The following is an 18,405-nucleotide window of genomic DNA, read 5'->3' on the forward strand; positions in this document are numbered from 1 at the left end:
ACCTCACCCGTCTTGCGTAGGATGATTCTGACTTGTGTGTTTTATACTGTTTCCCAGTTTCCCTGCTTCTGGGATTGAGCTGTTGGCTGCCTTCTATTCCCTGTCTCACTTCCCCACTTCTCTACTGATGATTTCTGGGATCAACTCCTAAATAAACTACTTGGACTTGAATTTTTATCTCTGGATCTACTTCTAAGGGAACTTAAACTTAAGAGAGGCCATTGATGAGCACACTGGACCTAACCCTGGAGCCTGCCTTGCCCTACATTTGTCAGCCTCATTATTGGGCAGGGTGTTGGAATATGGTCCTAAGATCATAGGGCAGGGTGGAAGGAACTGGGATACACCATCCCACTCAACCCCTATGGCACTGTCTGGTCCTTTAGGCACTTTTGGGGAATGTGATTCAGAGGTCGATGTGCTACACTGGTCCAGGTACAACTGCTTCCTGCTCTATCAGATGGGGACCTTCTCGGCCTTCTTGGAGCTACTCCACATGGAAATCGAGTGAGAAGCCTTAGGGGAGGGCTGGCCTAGATATCCCCTTTCCTTGAAGGGTGCCTCGTGTCCTATGCCGGTTCCCTTACTGTAGAGACCTCTGTGCAGAGTTGGGCCTTTTCACATCTCAGTCCAAAGCTCACACCGACAGTTCCCCTCCGTTCAGCCATCCTCTCTGATACTCTGTTCTCCCTGAGGTTGGGCTCATCAGCTGCTTCTGCCCCACTTACAGCTTTAATTCTGGGCTTCAGGAGCCTGTTTTGGGTGGGTTGCCTTTTTATCCAGACACCTTCTCAGCTCAGCCTAACTCTGGAATCCATGCAGAAAACTCCTTTGGCTGAGAACATGACCCAAAGAGGTATAGGACCAATTCCTATCGTGTGCCCAATTCTTTCCCTCATGGGTTATAGCTCTAGAGGTGGCCTCATCTGCTCCTACCACTGTATTGAACCCTTGTTTTGTCTGTCTATCACCCAGCAGTTTTAGATAGGGTGACATCTGTTTATTATTTATCGAGTGTTGTTTACCATCTATTTTGTATCCAGCACAGTACTAGCCACAGTGGGGATTACAAGAGGAGTGGATTTCACAGGCCTTACCCTTCCTTGCCTGTCCTCACCACAGATAAGGGTTTGCTGAGGTGGCAGAGGAATTCTATGGGCTTCTTTACTTTAAAGCAGTTTCTTGATAGCTACATTGCCAGGGAATAGCAGACACTCATGTTTGTGTATATAGTCAGTGGGAACATAGTGAGTAAGGAACCCTTATGGGTCCTCATTCTCTCCCTCCTTCTCATGGCAGCAACAGCCAAGCCTGTAGCAGTGCCCTTCGGAAACCAGCCATCTCCATTGCTGATAGCACAGAGCTCCGGTGAGTGGGGCCAGCCATGGGATTGGAACGGGGATGGTTAGGAATGGGTTACTCTTTGCTCAAATCCCAGACACACCCAGGCCACTCGAAGTTGCTAATTCCACTGGGTTGGGCTCCCACAGAGACCATCTCTGAGGTCTCTGACTGTAGGCTAGGAGCTGCCTTGGGCACCTCTTGTGACCCTTCTATAACCCCAGGGTGCTCCTGAGTGTCATGTACCTAATGGTGGAAAATATCCGCCTGGAGCGAGAAACAGACTCCTGTAGGTGGAGGACAGCCCGGGAGACCTTCCGCACTGAATTAAGTAAGTGGCGTTTGAGGAAGGGTGGGGTTGGTGTCCCCAGTGGTGGAGGGGAAGCATAGCATCTGCCTAAGAGAGGCAGGCAGCCTTTCTTTTTCTTTTTCTTTTCCAAAGTAATGTTCTTTTAGGACAGAGATATAGCACAGCAGGCACAAGGGCCTGCTTTAATCGATGCCTTAATTTCCTTGATTGAAAATGGGGATAGGCATCCCTCTCCCATTCTATTACGAATCCCACGTGAAAAAAATGAGTTGAATCACCTTGCAAACTGAACTATGTTCAAATGTAAGTTGGTCTCATCAGAGAGGGATAAGATATGAAAACCAACAGGATGTTTAAAATATATTCATTGATGTGGGAAAGTGAGTTTTGATCCACAAAATGCATTGAGTGCTTCAGCTAGAAAGCAACATCTTTATCACTGTTACTTTTAGTTTGGAATCCATGCCAGGTTTTGGAAGCCAGGCCATTTTACATCCCTGGCCTCACTTCCTGTCCTCGATGGGCTTCCCTCTGGGGACTCTAAGCCTCGTTCTCAGGACCAAGTACTCAGATTCATTGGGGGTGGTGAGTGTATCCAGAATCAGGCCTCCAGGAGCAGGCTCTCTGTTACCTCCTGCTCAATTTCTCCCTTGCTTCTCCACGCCCTCCAGGCTTCTCCATGCATAATGAGGAGCCTTTTGCCCTTCTGCTTTTCTCCATGGTTACCAAGTTCTGCAGCGGCCTGGCTCCCCACTTTCCCATAAAGAAGGTCCTGCTTCTGCTCTGGAAGGTGGTCATGGTGAGTGTCTCATTCTCTCCACTCCCTTCTCATGAGATCAGCAGTGCCCTCTGCTACCTCAGTTTCCTCTATTCTGATTCTGCAGGCAGGAGCTAGGCAGACTAGGGCACTGGTAGCCAATGGAGGGGCAACAGGGCTGTCGTAGAGATATCAGATATTCTGTGTCAGAGCAGGTTATCCGTTTCTGTTGGACTGACCAGAGATGCCACTCTATGAGTTAAGGTGTTGTTGCATCTTCCCTTGATAGAATCTGTGTTTCGTGGCAAGAACACTGGCTAAGAATTGGGAGATCTGGCCTCTGCTCATACTGACAACCTTGGGCAACTCTCTGTGCCTCGATTTCTGTAGCTATAAAACCTGGGGATCAGTGCCTGCCCTCTGTCCTCCATCCAGATAAATAGAGCATTTGCTTTTAAAAAAATGAAGTCCTTGTATGTGTATGGTTGTAGTTTTGTTACTAATTATTCAAACCAATCCTTCATCTCTGGCTCCCACCCCACAGGACTGGCTGAACAACATACCCTCCAGGGCAGGCTTCGCAGAGGGAGCTACCTCTTAAAGTTACCCAACTTCAGGGGCGGTTCCCCCTATGACTGCAGAGGAAATTGAGTGACCAGGGCTTTAGTATCTGGATGTGTTCATTAAAGACGGAGATTACTGTTTTTTTTTTTTAGTGGAGGCCCCTAGGAGTCCCTTTCCTAGTTTCTGGTGATAGTTCCAGCCCTGGGTCAGTAAATAATGCTTTATCCTGACCCCGAAGTTCCTCAGACTGGGATAGCAACCACATTTGCCCCTTCCTGTGTTACTACGTCCTGTGTTGTGGCTAAGGTTGGGGTGTGAGCGGGGCTGGAGGTTGTGGCTGTCCCTCTCCATCCATGCTTTCCTGACCTTGCTCTTTCTGACTCCCTCCCTTCCTCCCTCTTCTCTGCCCCCTTCCTGTTTACCCTTTAGTTTACCCTCGGTGGATTTGAGCATCTACAGGCTCTCAAAGTGCAGAAGCGTGCAGAATTGGGCCTGCCGCCCCTGGCTGAGGACAGCATCCAGGTGGTGAAGAGCATGCGTGCTGCCTCCCCACCCTCTTACACTCTCGACCTGGGGGAGTCTCAGCTGGCACCCCCACCCTCCAAGTTGCGAGGCCGTCGTGGTTCTCGAAGGGTATGAACTAAAGCAAGCAGTCAGTGTTGTGGTACTAGCTGCCCCAGAATCAAGTTCTCAGTTACTCTGGATGTGGTAGAAAAGAGTAGTAAGTGACCGAGCTCATCCCATCCCCGGTTAGCCCTGCGCTCCAGCCTGAAACCTTGGAGTCCATGCTTTGGCTTCTGTCCCCTAGTCCTGACAGACTCCTGGGCTGTCATGATGGAACATTGTCATATCAAATTATAGATCCATATCTCGCTACACAGTCGTTGGCCTGGGCCTCAGTGCCTGGAGTTCCTTAGCATCCTGAACAAGAGTTAGGTTAGGGTATAATCTTGGGGACAGGGACCCAGGGCACCTGAACAGGTTTCCCAGAAAATCCATGTACCTGGGAGTGAGGCACTTTCCCATTTTCTCATCAGCAAGAAGGTTCACTCTGAGTCAGCCACGTTCTTGTCTGGCCCTAGAACGAGAGGCTTACATTGGGGAGGTGAAAGATTAGGGTTCTAGCTATAGTCTGCATCTCTGGAAAGGTCAAAATAACAGGTGGCACCGAGACCTGACCATGCTCCCACGAACTCACCTGCCCGCTCTCCCTGGGTTTGCCAGCTACAGGTATCAGGGCCAGGCAGTCACACTCAGCTCTCTAGCCTACATCATCTTCAGAGAGATATTTTTAAAGCTTTATTTTTTTGTTTTATAAAGTAATGCTTACTCATTATAGAAAATTTGGAACAATTATAAAATGAGAAGAAAAAAGGAAAAAATCACCCACAATCTTAACAACCAGAGGCAGTGACTGTTAACTTTTTGGCCTATTTCTGTCCAATCTTTTTCTTTCTGTGACAAGATTTAAAATTCCAAACTTGCTTCCCTCTGCCTAGCAGCAGGCTTCTGTCCCCTTCTTCCTCAGTCAGCCAGCTGGTGTATGCCCACAGAAGGCAAACTAATTAAATGTTCACCTAAGCAGAGCATAATTAGGAAGGAAAGTGCTAGGGGAAAAAAAAAAAAGCCCCAGTTCTTCCTGAAAGCTAAGTTACTATGACTTTGGGATTATCTGTGCTCTCTTCCCTGTCTGTTGGCATGGTTGTCTGAAAGCTGCTTGTCCTGGGATTGGGCCGGGGTGGACAGTAGTGTTAAGGTGGGAAGGGGATAGTCTCACAAAAGCTGGGTTCTTACTCCGTGTTCCCTGAAGTCTTAACAACCTGTGGGAAGGGGTGGGCCTCAGACAAGGATGCCCAGGGTGAGACTCTGCATACCTTTCCCCTACCCCCAGCAACTCCTCACTAAGCAGGACAGCCTGGACATTTACAATGAAAGAGATCTCTTTAAGACTGAGGAACCAGCCGCAGAGGAGGAAGAGGAGTCTGCTGGCGATGGAGAACGAACCTTGGATGGAGAGTTAGACCTGCTAGAGCAAGACCCTCTGGTGCCACCTCCACCCTCACAGGCACCCCTCTCTGCTGAGCGGGTGGCTTTTCCTAAGGGCCTACCCTGGGCCCCAAAGGTCAGGTAGGTTTGATAGAACCAGGGACCCCAAGCTTTGAGGTTTCAGTCACTGAAGACCCAAGGTGGAGTGGTCTGTGTATTCAGTATGTGTGCAATACGGGGCTGGGGGTCAGAACTCCTAGATTTGAAGTTCTCTCTGTTGGCTGCTTTCTCACCCACTGCTCCAGTCCTCCATTTGGAGAGGTAGGAGCCCAGAAAGCTCTCTCTCAAGGTTTGCTTTTCTTCCCTTCTTTGGGTTTTGTCTCTCCACCATCTTCTCAGACAGAAGGACATTGAGCACTTCCTGGAGCTAAGCAGGAACAAGTTCATCGGATTCACTCTGGGGCAGTAAGTGACAGAATGGTCCGAATGGCTGTAGCGGGTTCTTACGGGGCCAGAGGAGTGAGTGGCTTGGAATGAGAGATTTTGCCCAGTAGTCACGATGCAACCTAGAGCTGCTAGGCCACGGACAACTCCCAGTAACTACTTTGGGTTCTTCTCATTGAAGTTTTTCCGTCTGGTTTCCTAGAAGAACTTCTTTGCTCTTAGCTAGCGTAAGGCTTTGAGTGACAAGTCATTTCCCTCTTAGGCTTCAGTTTCTTCAAAGAGTGGTTGATTACATGGTTCGTAGGGGCTCTTCCTGTTCTAATGGGCCAAAATTCTGTGAAGAAGAGACATGGTCAGAACAGGTCCAAACTTCCCCTACCTCCTCACTGTTATGAATCCTTCTCACTAGCCTCTACAAAACCGGAGAAGGCATTGTTACTGGTGTTTTACTGTCAAAAATATTATTGGGCTACATGTCCTTTTAAGTAGGAACCTACCACTCTCAAAGTGAGTCCTCTAAAGACTATACGTACAAAAATCCTAATTTTCAAGAACACTTTTCGTGCACCATCCTTTCTGTGCCTTAAAGCAGTGATGGGAGACCTGAAGGATTGCAAAGAAAGATATAGGACACCAGATGCTGAAAGTGGCGTGGTCTTTGTGACTCCTGGGGGTACCAGTAGTTCTCTATACTTTTGAAGCTTGTCATCTGGTGTGTCTTGCATTTCACAGGGACACAGATACCTTGGTTGGATTACCCAGGCCCATCCACGAGAGTGTGAAGACCCTAAAGCAGGTGACTGGGGTGGGCATTCAGTCTTCAGCCTTGAGGAGCCATGAAAGCAAGTTGGATTAGTGGGGTCCTGGTACTGGAAAGGCTCTTCTACCAGACACATTCTGAATCTATTATTCTACATTTCTCTGAAGGCGTTTTTGCCAAAGAGAAAGAAATCAGGCCTCTCCCTACTTACTAGTTTCCTGCATTCAGATAGATAAAAAGGTTATTCTTTCTTCCTCTCATTCCTTTTCCCTCCTTGCACTGTTCCCTCTCTCTTCCTATTCCTCACTTCCTTTCCTCTCACTTCTCTCTCCCTGTAGGACCACTAACTTGCAAAGGCCCAAGACTGAGCAGCAGGCTACTACTCTACATCTAAACTATGTGTGAGCACAAAGACTAAGAGTAGTCATCTTTTGCACAGAACCTGAATCCTTTGCTGCCCCATCATCAACACTCCATATACACATACACATGCAGCAGAACCTTCAGGGCAGTGGTCCAGGAGCAAGGGCCTGTGCCTGGCTTCTCTTGCATTTTGGTTGAAGGTAAACGCTTAGGTGTCTGCTGCTCTTCAACAAATTGGGAACATGGAACAGACAAATACCATATAGGAAGCACATTGCTTAGTGTTCATGATGCAAAGGTGAATAAGACTCCTGCCTTCAAAGAGTTCATAGCCTGTTTGGGATGACAGACCCATAAACAGAACATTTCCTTGTCATTGGAAAAGTTAAGCCAGAGGCTGGTACACATGTGATCAAGGCCCTCAGCCCCTTGTTGATGTCTTATCTTCCCCAGCACAAATACATCTCCATCGCAGATGTTCAGATCAAGAATGAGGAGGAGCTGGAGAAGTGCCCCATGTCTTTGGTGAGTTAGGGGGTTCTGCACAGGAAGGGGGCAAAGGGAACTCTGTCTGCAGCCCTGTCACAGAACATGTGTACATGTTTTTGGGCTCCTACTTGTGCCAGGCAAGACAAGGTCCCTAACTTCACATGTTAAAGTTAGAGAAAAAAGATAAATAAATAGTTAAGGAAAAAAGACTATCAGAGAGTGGGTGATATAGTGAAGAAAATTTAAATAGAATTACATAATAGAGGCACGTAGCAGACTAAGGTAGGTAGACCTCTGAGAAGGTAACAGGTAAGCCAATATGTGGTACAAGAAAGAGTGACCATAGGAACATTAGGGGAAAGAGCATTCCAAGCAGAGGGAACAGCTTTAACAAGGTGAGGGCAGCCTCAGTATTAGAGGCAGTGAATGAAGGCTGACCATGTACGGCCCCCTGAGGGGGGCGGGCTCGTAGGAGATGGAATCAGACCAGATGGAATATGGACCAACTTCCTGCGGGACCTATAAGCAAAGATAGGGAGCTGAAAGCTGATTCATAGTACAAGGAAGCTTTTGGAGATTTTAAATAGGGGAGTGACATCATCTGATTTATCTTTTAAAAAACTATTGGCTGCTATGTAAAAACTGGACCAGGAAAGAGTGGAAGGAAGGGGATTAGCTAGAAAGTTCTTACAGTAGTCCAGGTGAGAGAAGATGGTGACTTACGCTGCAGTAGCATATTGTGGAGTGAGGGAAAAGTGATGAATTTGGGTTGTATTTTGGAGGTGTAGCTGACAAGAGTTGCAGTTCAGTTGGACATGGATAGAGAGGCAAAAAGGGGAATCAAGAATAAGTACCATTTGCCAAGATGGAAGTTCTGTTTTATCAAGACTTCTATTTTTGTCATAGCAAGTTTTAAATATCCATTAGACACCCATGCAGAGCAGCCAAGCAATTAGATATATGATTCTAGAGTTCTAGAGAGAGGACTGGCTTAGAGAAATAAATTTGGGAGCTGTTGACTTATGGACAGTGTTAAAATAACCATAGAACTGGCTGAGATAACCCAGGGAGGGTGCAGAGAGAGAAAAGAGGATGGAACCCAGGACAAAGCCCTGGGGCACACCAGTTTATCTAGGGTGGGATGAGTCAGGAGAGGTGCCAGCAAAGAAGAGTAAGAACAACACTCAGGCAGGCGGGAGGGAATCCAGGACACTGTGATACTATAAAAGCTAAGAAAAGAAACTCAAGAAGAAGGGAGTGATCATCTGTGTCAAATGGTTCTGATAAACGGAGCATGATAAGAACGAGGTGCCCATTGGATTTGGCAACATGAAGAAAACTGATGACCTTGAAAAAAAGCAACCCCAAGTGAAGTGGTGGGGCTAGAAGCCTAGTTGCTGTGTTGAAAAAGGAGTGTAACGAAAGGAGGTAGACAGTTGACACAGGCAACATAGACGTTTTGTTGCGAGGAGGAGAGTAGAAAAGGTATGGTAGCTAAAGGAGGATGTGGGGTTAAGGGAAAGTGTTTCAGAGCTAGGAGGTACTAGAGTTCGTGTATGTCCTAAAAGAGATGATCCGGCAGAGAGGATAAGTACAGAACTATTGCATTTGACAAAGGAAAAGAGTGTGAGATTCTAAGCCGGGGAGGAGGGGTGGCCTTTGATAGCAGCACAGGTGGTTTGCTCCTTCCTGTCAAGAAGAAAGGTGGAGAGTCCCTGGCAGATCTGGCAATGAGAAGGTGAGGGTATGTCTGTCTGGTTGCTTTTGTTTTCTCCATGAAGTATGAGGCAGGGTTAGCAGTTGTGGAGGGGCTGCGGGGTGAGGGGATTGGTTTGAGAACGGGGAGAAGGTACGAAATAGGCCTTTTGCGGGGGCAGGAAGGCAAACAGGCAGGGTTGCCTGGCTTTACTGACTTTCAAGACTTTTCAAGGCCATTCAAGACTTTTGCTGATGTAAGCAGTAGCCGAGTTGTATGAGATGAGAGGGGCTTCGTGACTTCTCCCTAGCTCAGGTTCTCGTGACAGTCCCCCCTGTCCTGTAACAGAGGGCCCTTGAGCGAGGAAGGACGCACTGGCCAAAGATGACAGCAGAGTGAGTAGCCTCTGGAGGCCTCTGTCCCTGCTCTGATAGAAGGCTTAGACGGGGTCATGAAAAGATGAAGAGGGTTGTGCATAAGGGAACTGGTCAGAAAGGAAAAAGGGATGTTGTAGGGGCTAATGGCGAAGCAAAGAAGATAGTTTACACCCAAAAGCTTACCAGCCAATACTCCTTCCTGCCTCTCCAAGACCATAGGTTACCCAGCTCCCTTGTCAACCCTCTCTGTTGAGTCACCTCCCTCCCCTTCCTGGCTTCAGAGCATTTCGGCACTCTGAGGTGGCCTCAGATTGACACCGTGGGAAGTGCCTCCATGTGGGCTGTCTGCTCCCAGTGTCCCGGGCATGTCTGCAGCCTGAGTTAAGTCCATATGTGTCTGAGCTAGACATCTCCTAGTTGGGAGTTCTGACTCCTGATCCAGCACGTGACGTGGAAAGTTGAATTCCAGATTGACTCCAGATAACATGGAAACCAGAATTACAGATTGTTAGGGCTGGAAGAGCCCTCAGAGGTCCTACGGTCCAGCCCACTGATCTATAGAAGAGGAAACTAGGACCCAGAGAGGGAAAGGAACTTACCCAAGGTTATACAATGAGACATGAACACAGCTAGGCTGGGAACCTAGATCTGAATCCTGGCTTGGTGCTCTGTTTATGCCACCCTTTGCAACCAAGAAAACATAGCCCTTGGTCAACTGGAAAATGGCCTGGGCAAACTGTGTGTTTCCTGCCACAGGGGGAAGAGGTGGTACCAGAGACGCCATGTGAAATCCTCTACCAAGGCATGCTGTATAGCCTCCCCCAGTACATGGTAAGGAGACGGTGGGGCCAGAGCTGCCCTCCTTTGCTCCAGGAAGAGAGCTGAGGGCCGTCTCAAGCTGAGATGTCCATGATTTCAGCTTGTTTCCTGAGCTTTTGCCCCTCAGGCAAGGCTTTCTCTAGCACGTTAGAGTTCTGAGCTTTCCTCAGGGATCCTGCAAGAAGACGGAGGACTTGGCAGTGCTCCCAAGTCCTTTTTTCAGAGCGGGGGAGATCAAGATGGGGTCTGTGCAGGGTGTACTGGGGGCCCTAGTCCCTCTGAGGTCTGCTCTGGTCTGTCATGTCCTAGGTAGCCTCAGAGTGAGAATGGTGAGGATGTTGATGGTCAGGGTTAGAGGAAGGAAAAGGGTGGAGGAAGCGAGGCCTTGCTCACACCTCCCACTTTATTTCTAGGCATTTCCCCTCTCACTTTGCCACTTCCATCCCCCTCTTTGGAAAGAGCAGTCTTGCAGCGGAGCAGCCTATACACTCTCTGGCTCCTGAGCCTCACAGGCAGGCCTGTCAGGACCGGACAGGACTTGCCCATCTGGAGGCTGGGGAGTTTGGTCATGGAGGGAAAGGCTTAGAGGAAGGCTCTAAAATCCTTCTCATAGGGCTGTTGAGATGGTGAAGAGTAGCCTTGTTGAATGGGATGGACAGGGATGGATTCCTTCCTCATTTTTCTACTTTCCAGATTGCTCTGCTTAAGATTCTGCTGGCTGCAGCCCCCACCTCCAAGGCTAAGACAGACTCTATCAATATCCTGGCAGATGTCCTGCCTGAGGAGATGCCGTGAGTGCTCCAACTGGGGCAGTTGCTGAATACTAGCTATCTTGTCTGCGGGGTCTCTCTCGTCCCCACCCCACCTTGTCAACACAGGGATTGTCTTCAAGGAGATCCCCCTTCTCCCACCAGTAGCCCCTTTACACTGCAGTGCTCTCTGCTCTGCTCTTTTTAGCTCAGAAATGAGGGTCTGGAGGGCAGTGTCAGGGCCAGCAACTGGCTGCACAGGTATGTGGGTGGACATTGCCGAAGGATGAGCTTGCCAAAGAGAGAGAGAGAAACAGAGATCAGAGGAGCTTTCCTCCAGACAAGCTTGTAAGTGGGAGCTCTGGAGGTTTCCCTAGCACGGAAGTTCAGGTTTCCTAAGTTCTGGCGCTCTTGTGTATACTGCATCTGACCCGAACACCTGGGTCTGTGTAGAGCTCTCTCAAGCCATCCCCTCCCCTGCACTGACCCCTTCTGTCCCCATCGTAGCATCACCGTTCTCCAGAGCATGAAGTTGGGCATCGATGTGAATAGGCACAAGGAGATTATTGTAAAGAGTATCTCTGCGCTGCTCCTGCTACTCCTCAAACACTTCAAACTGAACCACATCTACCAGGTGAGCAGCTGGGAGCGCTTCTCCACACGTCTCAGATGTCCTCCAGGCCCTGTCTCCCAAAGAAGGGACACAAGGGCCCTTGTAGTCCAGCTGAGCATCTTTCAGCCTTTTTTTTTGTCTCAGGGAATCCAAATACCTGTTGCACGAGCTTGGGGTGCAGGTATGATGTGGGATGTGAGGAACTGTCCCAGAAAGGTGCAGATGTCTATGTCGTTTGAACACTATCTGAGGGTTGTGGGTAGAAATCTCTTGACTTCATGGGAATATACCCAGCCAGCGTTGAAACAACAGAAGACAGCCCTGGCCGGGTTGTTCAGTTGGTTGGAGCATCGCCCTGTACACCAAAAGGTTGTGGGTTCCATCCCCTGTGGGGGTACGTACTGGAGGCAACTGAGAGATATTTCTCTCTCTCTCTCTCTGTCTCCACCCCCCACCTCCTTCCCCTCCTCTCTCTAAAATCAATTTAAAAAACATCCTAAGGGGAGGGTTAAAAATAAGAAACAATGGAAAACAGGATTCAAGCTTTCTACAAAAATAGGGAGAAAAAAGCATGTTGAGCAGTTTTCTGTATGTGAAGCACTTTCTAACATTTGCGATATGCTGAATCAGGCACAGTTCTGGCTCTGAAGGACTTAGAGGTCTTGTGAAGGATGCAGGGTACGCATTGGCTGATATGGAAATACCTAATCCAGCCTAAGGTGAAGTGACTTCTAATCTGAGTCCCAAAGAGATGTTAGCTACGATGTGGGAGTTGTCAAGGAAAGAGGACAGGAAGCATTTCAAGCAGAAAAGCTAATTTGTAAAAGTCCAGAAGGGAGAAAACAAAGTACCTTTGGAGACTGATTAAATGTTGCTGGAGTTCTGCCTGGCATGGGTGCAAATGGGGAGGCCTGGTAGGTGAGACATGAGACTGGAGAGGACAGCAGGGGGCAGATCAGAACACGTATGCTGGCACAGAATTCCTGAGTACCTATAATGTGCCTGGCACTCAGTTTAGCTTGTGTGAGATCTCATTTAATTCTCTCAGCCCTACGAGGTAGGTATTATTTTATCCCTGGTTTATAGATGAGGAAACCAAAGTGAAGAAAGGTTAACCTGCTTCCCCATGGACGTATTGTTTGCCATGCTGAGGGGTTTGCGCTTGGTTCTGGTTCTGTAGGCATTGCCAAGGGACAGGGGAAGACAGGAGCAGTGAATAGGATGGTCGCTGTAGTGAGATTGTGGGGGAGAGAGGAGGCTTCTCATTCCTGCATAGAAGCTCTGCTCTATTTTCCTCCTATGAAGTGAAAACAAAGCTCACTGATGGAAGATCAAGCCCTCAGGGTGCAGGGAGGCCCCTGCAGGGTCTCTGCGCATGGCGGGTTTGGCTGTACCAGGGTGTTTCTCCACTTCAGTACGTTCAGAGTCATCTTTGGGTATGTTAGGAGGGCCTGTGTGCTTACCCTTCTGCTCATGTTTGCTGAGCAGCAGCAGGACTAGGAGAAGTTGGGGTGGGTGGGAGATGATGTTCCTAATAGAAATCAGAGAGAAGTGTGGATTTGTGATTCTGTCTGCTCCTCTCGGTGGATAGTATGCGGATCAGCATCCAGACAGTTGGGTGGCTTGATGGGCCTTGCCAGTGCATGTGAGTGTCCGTGAATCCTGACAAGGCTACAGACACATCTCAAACTGAAAAAAGTTTTCCATCACTTGATAAGAGGGTATGTATTGGCTCCTCCATGTAGGGCTTTGGGAAAAAACCCTGGGACAGCTGCCAAGGAGAAAATATTTGAGCAGAAGAGAGAAATGGGCAGCACCAGCTGCCGCCCCACCTCTCACTCCCCACACCTAGGGGCAGAGGGCAGCTTAGCTTGCTGCCAGGGCTACTTCTTGGTAATCAGGAAGAACAAGGGAATTTAAGACAGTGCAATTTTCTGCTTTTCCAACATAGTTACTGCACAGTCCCAGCAGTCTAGGCTCTGGATCTGGAGAAAATTGAGTCTGATGCTCCTCAGTGTATCATCAGCAAAATCAAAATCCAGGTGACATAACTTCATGACACTGCCTCCAGGTCTTCCTGGGCACAAACCCCATCCAGATTCAAGAGAACAACATGGAGCCCCTGTGCTCTGGTGTTTCAGTTCATCAAAGAGCTCTTGGACTTACTGTCAGTACAGTTCTCTGTTGACGGAAGGGTTCTTGTTGATTCGTTCATTAAAATACTGATATTCTAAGTACAGGGAAGCATACAGACTAGCACTGAGCCCCACATTCCAGTGGTTCATTTGGTTACTATGTGTCATCTCCATCCTGAGTGAGTGAGGCCAACAGGTGCTGGGAGTAAGTGACACCTGCCCCTGCTATATCAATCACAGTTGAAAAACTATGAGCCAGAGGTTTGGTATGGAAAACAACTCCCTCAGAGAGCCTTCCTTTCCTCTTGAGCTTAAGTGCAAATCTCACAGCAGTTCTATTTATCTGTAATGGGACTTTCTTTCTGGCTTGTTGATGTTTTGTGCTTTTAGTCAGGAGTTTGCAACATACACAGACTGCGGATTGTCCGCCTCCTAGGGGATGGGCCCGCTGGAGATGAATCTCCCCCTTCCAGGAAGGAAAACTGATAACACAAGTGGACAGTGCCTATCTTTAGGGATGGATGTTAGATTTACACTTGCGTCTCTTTTTCATGCAGACCTTCTATTCTCCCCCAAATAAGCAGCCCTTTCTGCTTTGATCTTTTAATTCAGTTTGAATATGTATCGCAACATTTGGTATTTGCCAACTGCATTCCATTGATCCTGAAGTTCTTCAATCAAAACATTTTGTCCTACATCACTGCTAAAAACAGGTATGGACTCTGGAGAGTTTTATTTCAAAGAGCTAGTTTGGGATGATTGAGAAAATTACATTGTCTCTGAGCCTATCAGTTCTGGTGTCCCGTCTGTCTGAGAGTTGTTACTGTCAGCTTCCTGGAAGTGTTAGCTGATGGGCCTTGTCACGAAGATATATGTATTTTGAAAGTTTTAAAAACTGAAAAATGTCATAACTTTAAGTAATGAGACTACGACGATGAGATTTCAGCCCTGTGGCAGAAGGATCCAAAAGGTGTTTCTTATGAAATGGACTGTCTGGCCAGCCCTGATCTTAGTATAAAACATAAGCTGGATCAGTTACACTACTTAGTAAACTGTAAAGTGTTATATAGAATTTTTAACTGAAGGGAAGTAATAGATCCTTACTTAGATAGATCAATTTATAGTTTGTAAAATTATAGTAGTTTTACATCCATTATTTCATTTAATCTCCAAAGAAGGGCTAAGAGGGATTACAAGTTTTATTTCTCATTTTACCAATTAGGAAACAAACTCAGGTTAATTGACTTGCTCAAGATTAACATGCTGGTGAGACCCTTTAAGTAAGCAGCAAAGTCAGGATCAAAACACAGATTGCTTCCTGGTCACAACTGCTGTGAATACAAATTGCTTCCCACTCCAGCCAAGTGGGGACTGGGCTAGGCGGGGCAGGGGAGGGGGGCGCCACAGAGTAGATCTTTGTTCCTTAATTTGCTACTTCCATGAGGACTAGAAGCATGTTAATCAGTAGAATCTACCAGAAGTGCTTCAGTAGAGACAAAGTTCCTAAAGTAGAAGAAGGCTAATTGCTTAGAGTGACTGGAAACGGGCTAGGAAATGTGCCTTACCAGTCTGTCAGTACTGCCCGAAATCCCTCAGAGGAGAGGCAGCTCACTTATATTTAGTTTAAAACCCAGAACCTGAAGTCATGAGACCTGGATTCCTGACCTGGATCTACCATTTGCTAGCTCTGTAATCTCACGTAAGACACTTTGTTTCCCTGGGCCACAGTATTTTCATCTTTAAAATGAGAATAATACCTCCTTTGCGTCATAGAGCTTATATAGGTATTAAGATAAATATGTATGAGAGTGACGTAAATACCTTTCCCATTTGAAGGAAGCATTGGAGAATGTGGTTTTGTTTTTTTTACCTAACTACAGGAGACTTGTGCACCAGACCCCTTAAAAATGACACCAAGGCATGTCAGAGTTGGGTTACCAGGGAAAATGAAAGTGTAGGTTGGGCAAGGTAAGGGCCTCAGGTTCATGAAAGCACCTGTGTGTATCCATAAGTCAACCCTCTTAGTTGTAAGTAACTAAAACCAACTGCACCTGGCTCATGCGTAGTGGGTGAAAGAAGGAAGTGGGAGGTATGTCATCTTGAGATACCTAGGATAGGGATGCAACTCTGGGACTCAGGTTTGGTCTGTAGTGTAGGGAGCCCAGAAAGTCCTCCACCTGTATCTATGGACACCAAGCCTCTGTACCTCCACTCCCGTGTCCTCTCACTTGCGAAACTGCTTCCCAGGCCACTCGGTGAAATATGCCCACATGAGCTAAACATGTTCTGCCCCACGCCACTCAGAGACTGCATTGGCTCTTAGTCCTTGTTCCACATTCCCAGGGTTAAAGGTCTGCCCCTGGATCAATTGGTTGTGGCTGGGGAAGTGGGCTTCTGGAACCGAAGACACTCCTGGGCCAGGAGTAGGAGCGGGGTAAACAATCCAGTATGTGTCCATCGTCATCATCTGGAGTTGAAAGAGTGATATAGTCAGACTGCACCATTTGCTAAGATTGGCCGGGATAAGGTGGTCGGCTTGTGTACCATCTATAGTATATTTCACTATTGCACAATCCGGGAGAAACCTGAGGCACTCACAGCTCCTTATTGCACAGTTTCCTCATGACTCTGACAATCTAGATATTTTAGAAATTTGTAACTTTGTATTATGCACCCCTAGGCTAGAATTCAGTTCACTGAGATTGGAATGAATCCATCTTTGATTTTCCACCCCCATTTCTTGGTTGCCAGCACCTACTTTGCCAGGGGGCTCTGTCAGTGGAAGGTGGGTAGATAAGTGGTAAACCAGCCCAGAATGTTTATCCTAATGGAGCTGCAGAGAGCTGGCAACACTGGGAGTGGAGTGAATTAAGATGATGAGCAACATTGTAGAGAGATCCATTGCCCTCTCCTCTCCTCCTTTTGTTCCCTAGATTATCTTTGTGGGTTTCTTGCACAAAGTAAACATTTCTAATGGAATCAATTGTTGCCTTTTGCTTGGATAGAAGTTTTGACTTCAAGTACAGAGACAGGTCCGAAAAACCCCATACTCCTCTTTGTAGGAGTATGCTTTGCCAACTCCTATAAAGTACAATTAGGCTTTTATTTATTTCCAACTGCATTAGTTCAAATAGATTGGTGTTTAAAACTTCTTGGAATGTCCAAACTAGAGGGAGCATTAGAGATTTCCCAGTTTCAATTCTGCATTGTACCAATAAAGAAGGGAGAACAGGAAAGAACGAACTGTGGTTTTGAGTGACCATGTTCCTGTCATCAGGTTGTGCCTTATTTCCCCTGCCTCCCTCAGCTCACCTCACAGCCTCCAGCGCCCTTGCAGCCCCCCACTGTCAGTTTTGGGGGCAGATGCTATTACCATTCTTGAGCTGCTAGCTTGGCCCTGCTGCAGAACGCTGCCTCTGTCTCAGGCTTCCTTTAGGAGTAGCTTATGCACTCATTCCCTAGAGTTCCTGGATTTCAGAAAGAGGCACCGGAGAAGTCTTCATTTCCTCTTCACATCCACAATTTGTTAAGTGGAGTTAGTTGGGACAGCGTCTCTGAGAGCACAGTTACATTCACACATACATACAAGTGTATACTTAAATACAGAAACACAAATGCACACACGTTTACATATTCCTCTAAAGAAGGAAAGAGAAGGGTAGCTATACAGAGGCTCCCTTGCAGCTCCTTTGCACCTGCCAGATAGGGGCCAGCCTGAAAGAATTCTGTTGGTCCCGCTCATGACTGTGAGGAGAGGAGACTGGGAGCTGGAGTTGCCTGGCACCAGCACCCTCAGTTTCAGCTAAGGTCACTGAGCAATTTGGGAAATAGACGGGGCCTGCTGGAGAGAAATAACCCCTGCCCTTTAAGACACAGCTGTTTCCTGCCATTACCATTTAACTAAAGCCTGTCCTTATCTCTCTATCTTGCAGCATCTCAGTCCTGGATTACCCTTGCTGTACCATCCAGGATTTGCCAGAACTTACTACGGAGAGTCTGGTAAGCAGGTGGGGATTTAGTAGCCTTTGAAATTGCCAGGTGGCAGAGACTGGCACTTGCTCTTCCATTTCTCCTCCAGCCCCATAATGCCCTGGTTTGGGAGTCTCAGATCAATAAAGGCAATAGCACAGAGGCCAGAGGGGTTAGAGCAGCTGACCCAGGTGAGAACAATTTGGAAAAGCCGAGCGCAACATTTTGTAGAGAAGAGAAAAGGGTAGGTGAAAAACACTGAGGAGAGGAGACTTAGGAATACAATGGCACAGAAACTGAATATGAGTGTGTAAATAGCAGAAGCATCTCTTCCGGTCTGTCCCAATTACCTGTCTTTCCGCTGTGCTACAGGCTATTCACTTTTCATTTTCATATGGGTTATAAAACCCAGGATGGGTACTTCAGAAAATACCTTGCCTAGGGCTCTGTAAGGCAAAAGTCAATATAGCCACAGAAGGATGACCCAGAAAATTCCTCATCCTGGAAACAGTTCTAGGCAAATGAGAAAAGTCCCTCAAGTTGCCCTTCATTCCATGACACTGATGAACAGCACATTGAAGATCAGGTGCTTACCGGAGCATTTTTGCCATAGCTCCTTAGATACACCTCAGCCTATACCCTCACCCTTTTGCCCTGTAATCTGTTTGTTTCTCCATTTGATTGAAAACTCCTTGAAGTAAGAGATAGTATCATCTTTTTTTTTTTATTCCTCACCCCAGGACATGCTTATTGATTCCAGAGAGAGGGGGAGGGAGGGAGAGAAGGGGAGAAACATTGATAGTTGCCTCCTGTATGCACCCCAGCTGGGGACCAAACCCACAACCTAGGCATGTATCCTGACTAGGAATTGAAACTGCAACCTTTCAGTTTACCGGATGGCGCTCCGACCAACTGAGGCACACCAGCCAGGGCTCGTCTTCATATTTCCATCACCAGTGTCTAGCACCATGTGTGGTATACGGTAGGGGCTCAGTCAATGCTGAGTGATCAGATGATGGCACCTGTGTGCCAC

General features: G+C 47.5%; 1 protein-coding gene across 1 annotated transcript in view; it reads left to right on the forward strand.

Annotated features, from left to right (window-relative positions):
* STRIP2 (striatin interacting protein 2) overlaps positions 1-18,405 on the forward strand; it is a 40,343-nt gene that overhangs the window by 11,039 nt on the left and 10,899 nt on the right. Inside the window, exons 5-18 of the mRNA XM_054563999.1 lie at positions 387-507; positions 1,300-1,368; positions 1,566-1,672; positions 2,323-2,450; positions 3,402-3,605; positions 4,864-5,099; positions 5,358-5,423; positions 6,135-6,198; positions 6,979-7,050; positions 9,844-9,918; positions 10,600-10,697; positions 11,163-11,289; positions 14,016-14,116; positions 17,336-17,402. Of these exons, the coding sequence (XP_054419974.1) occupies positions 387-507; positions 1,300-1,368; positions 1,566-1,672; positions 2,323-2,450; positions 3,402-3,605; positions 4,864-5,099; positions 5,358-5,423; positions 6,135-6,198; positions 6,979-7,050; positions 9,844-9,918; positions 10,600-10,697; positions 11,163-11,289; positions 14,016-14,116; positions 17,336-17,402 (1,535 nt within the window). The remainder of the gene's footprint in view (positions 1-386; positions 508-1,299; positions 1,369-1,565; positions 1,673-2,322; positions 2,451-3,401; positions 3,606-4,863; positions 5,100-5,357; positions 5,424-6,134; positions 6,199-6,978; positions 7,051-9,843; positions 9,919-10,599; positions 10,698-11,162; positions 11,290-14,015; positions 14,117-17,335; positions 17,403-18,405) is intronic.

Source organism: Pteronotus mesoamericanus, unplaced genomic scaffold (genome assembly GCF_021234165.1).
Source record: "Pteronotus mesoamericanus isolate MK-2021 breed Mesoamerican mustached bat unplaced genomic scaffold, CSHL_Meso_final scaffold_85, whole genome shotgun sequence".
NCBI lineage: Eukaryota > Metazoa > Chordata > Mammalia > Chiroptera > Mormoopidae > Pteronotus > Pteronotus mesoamericanus.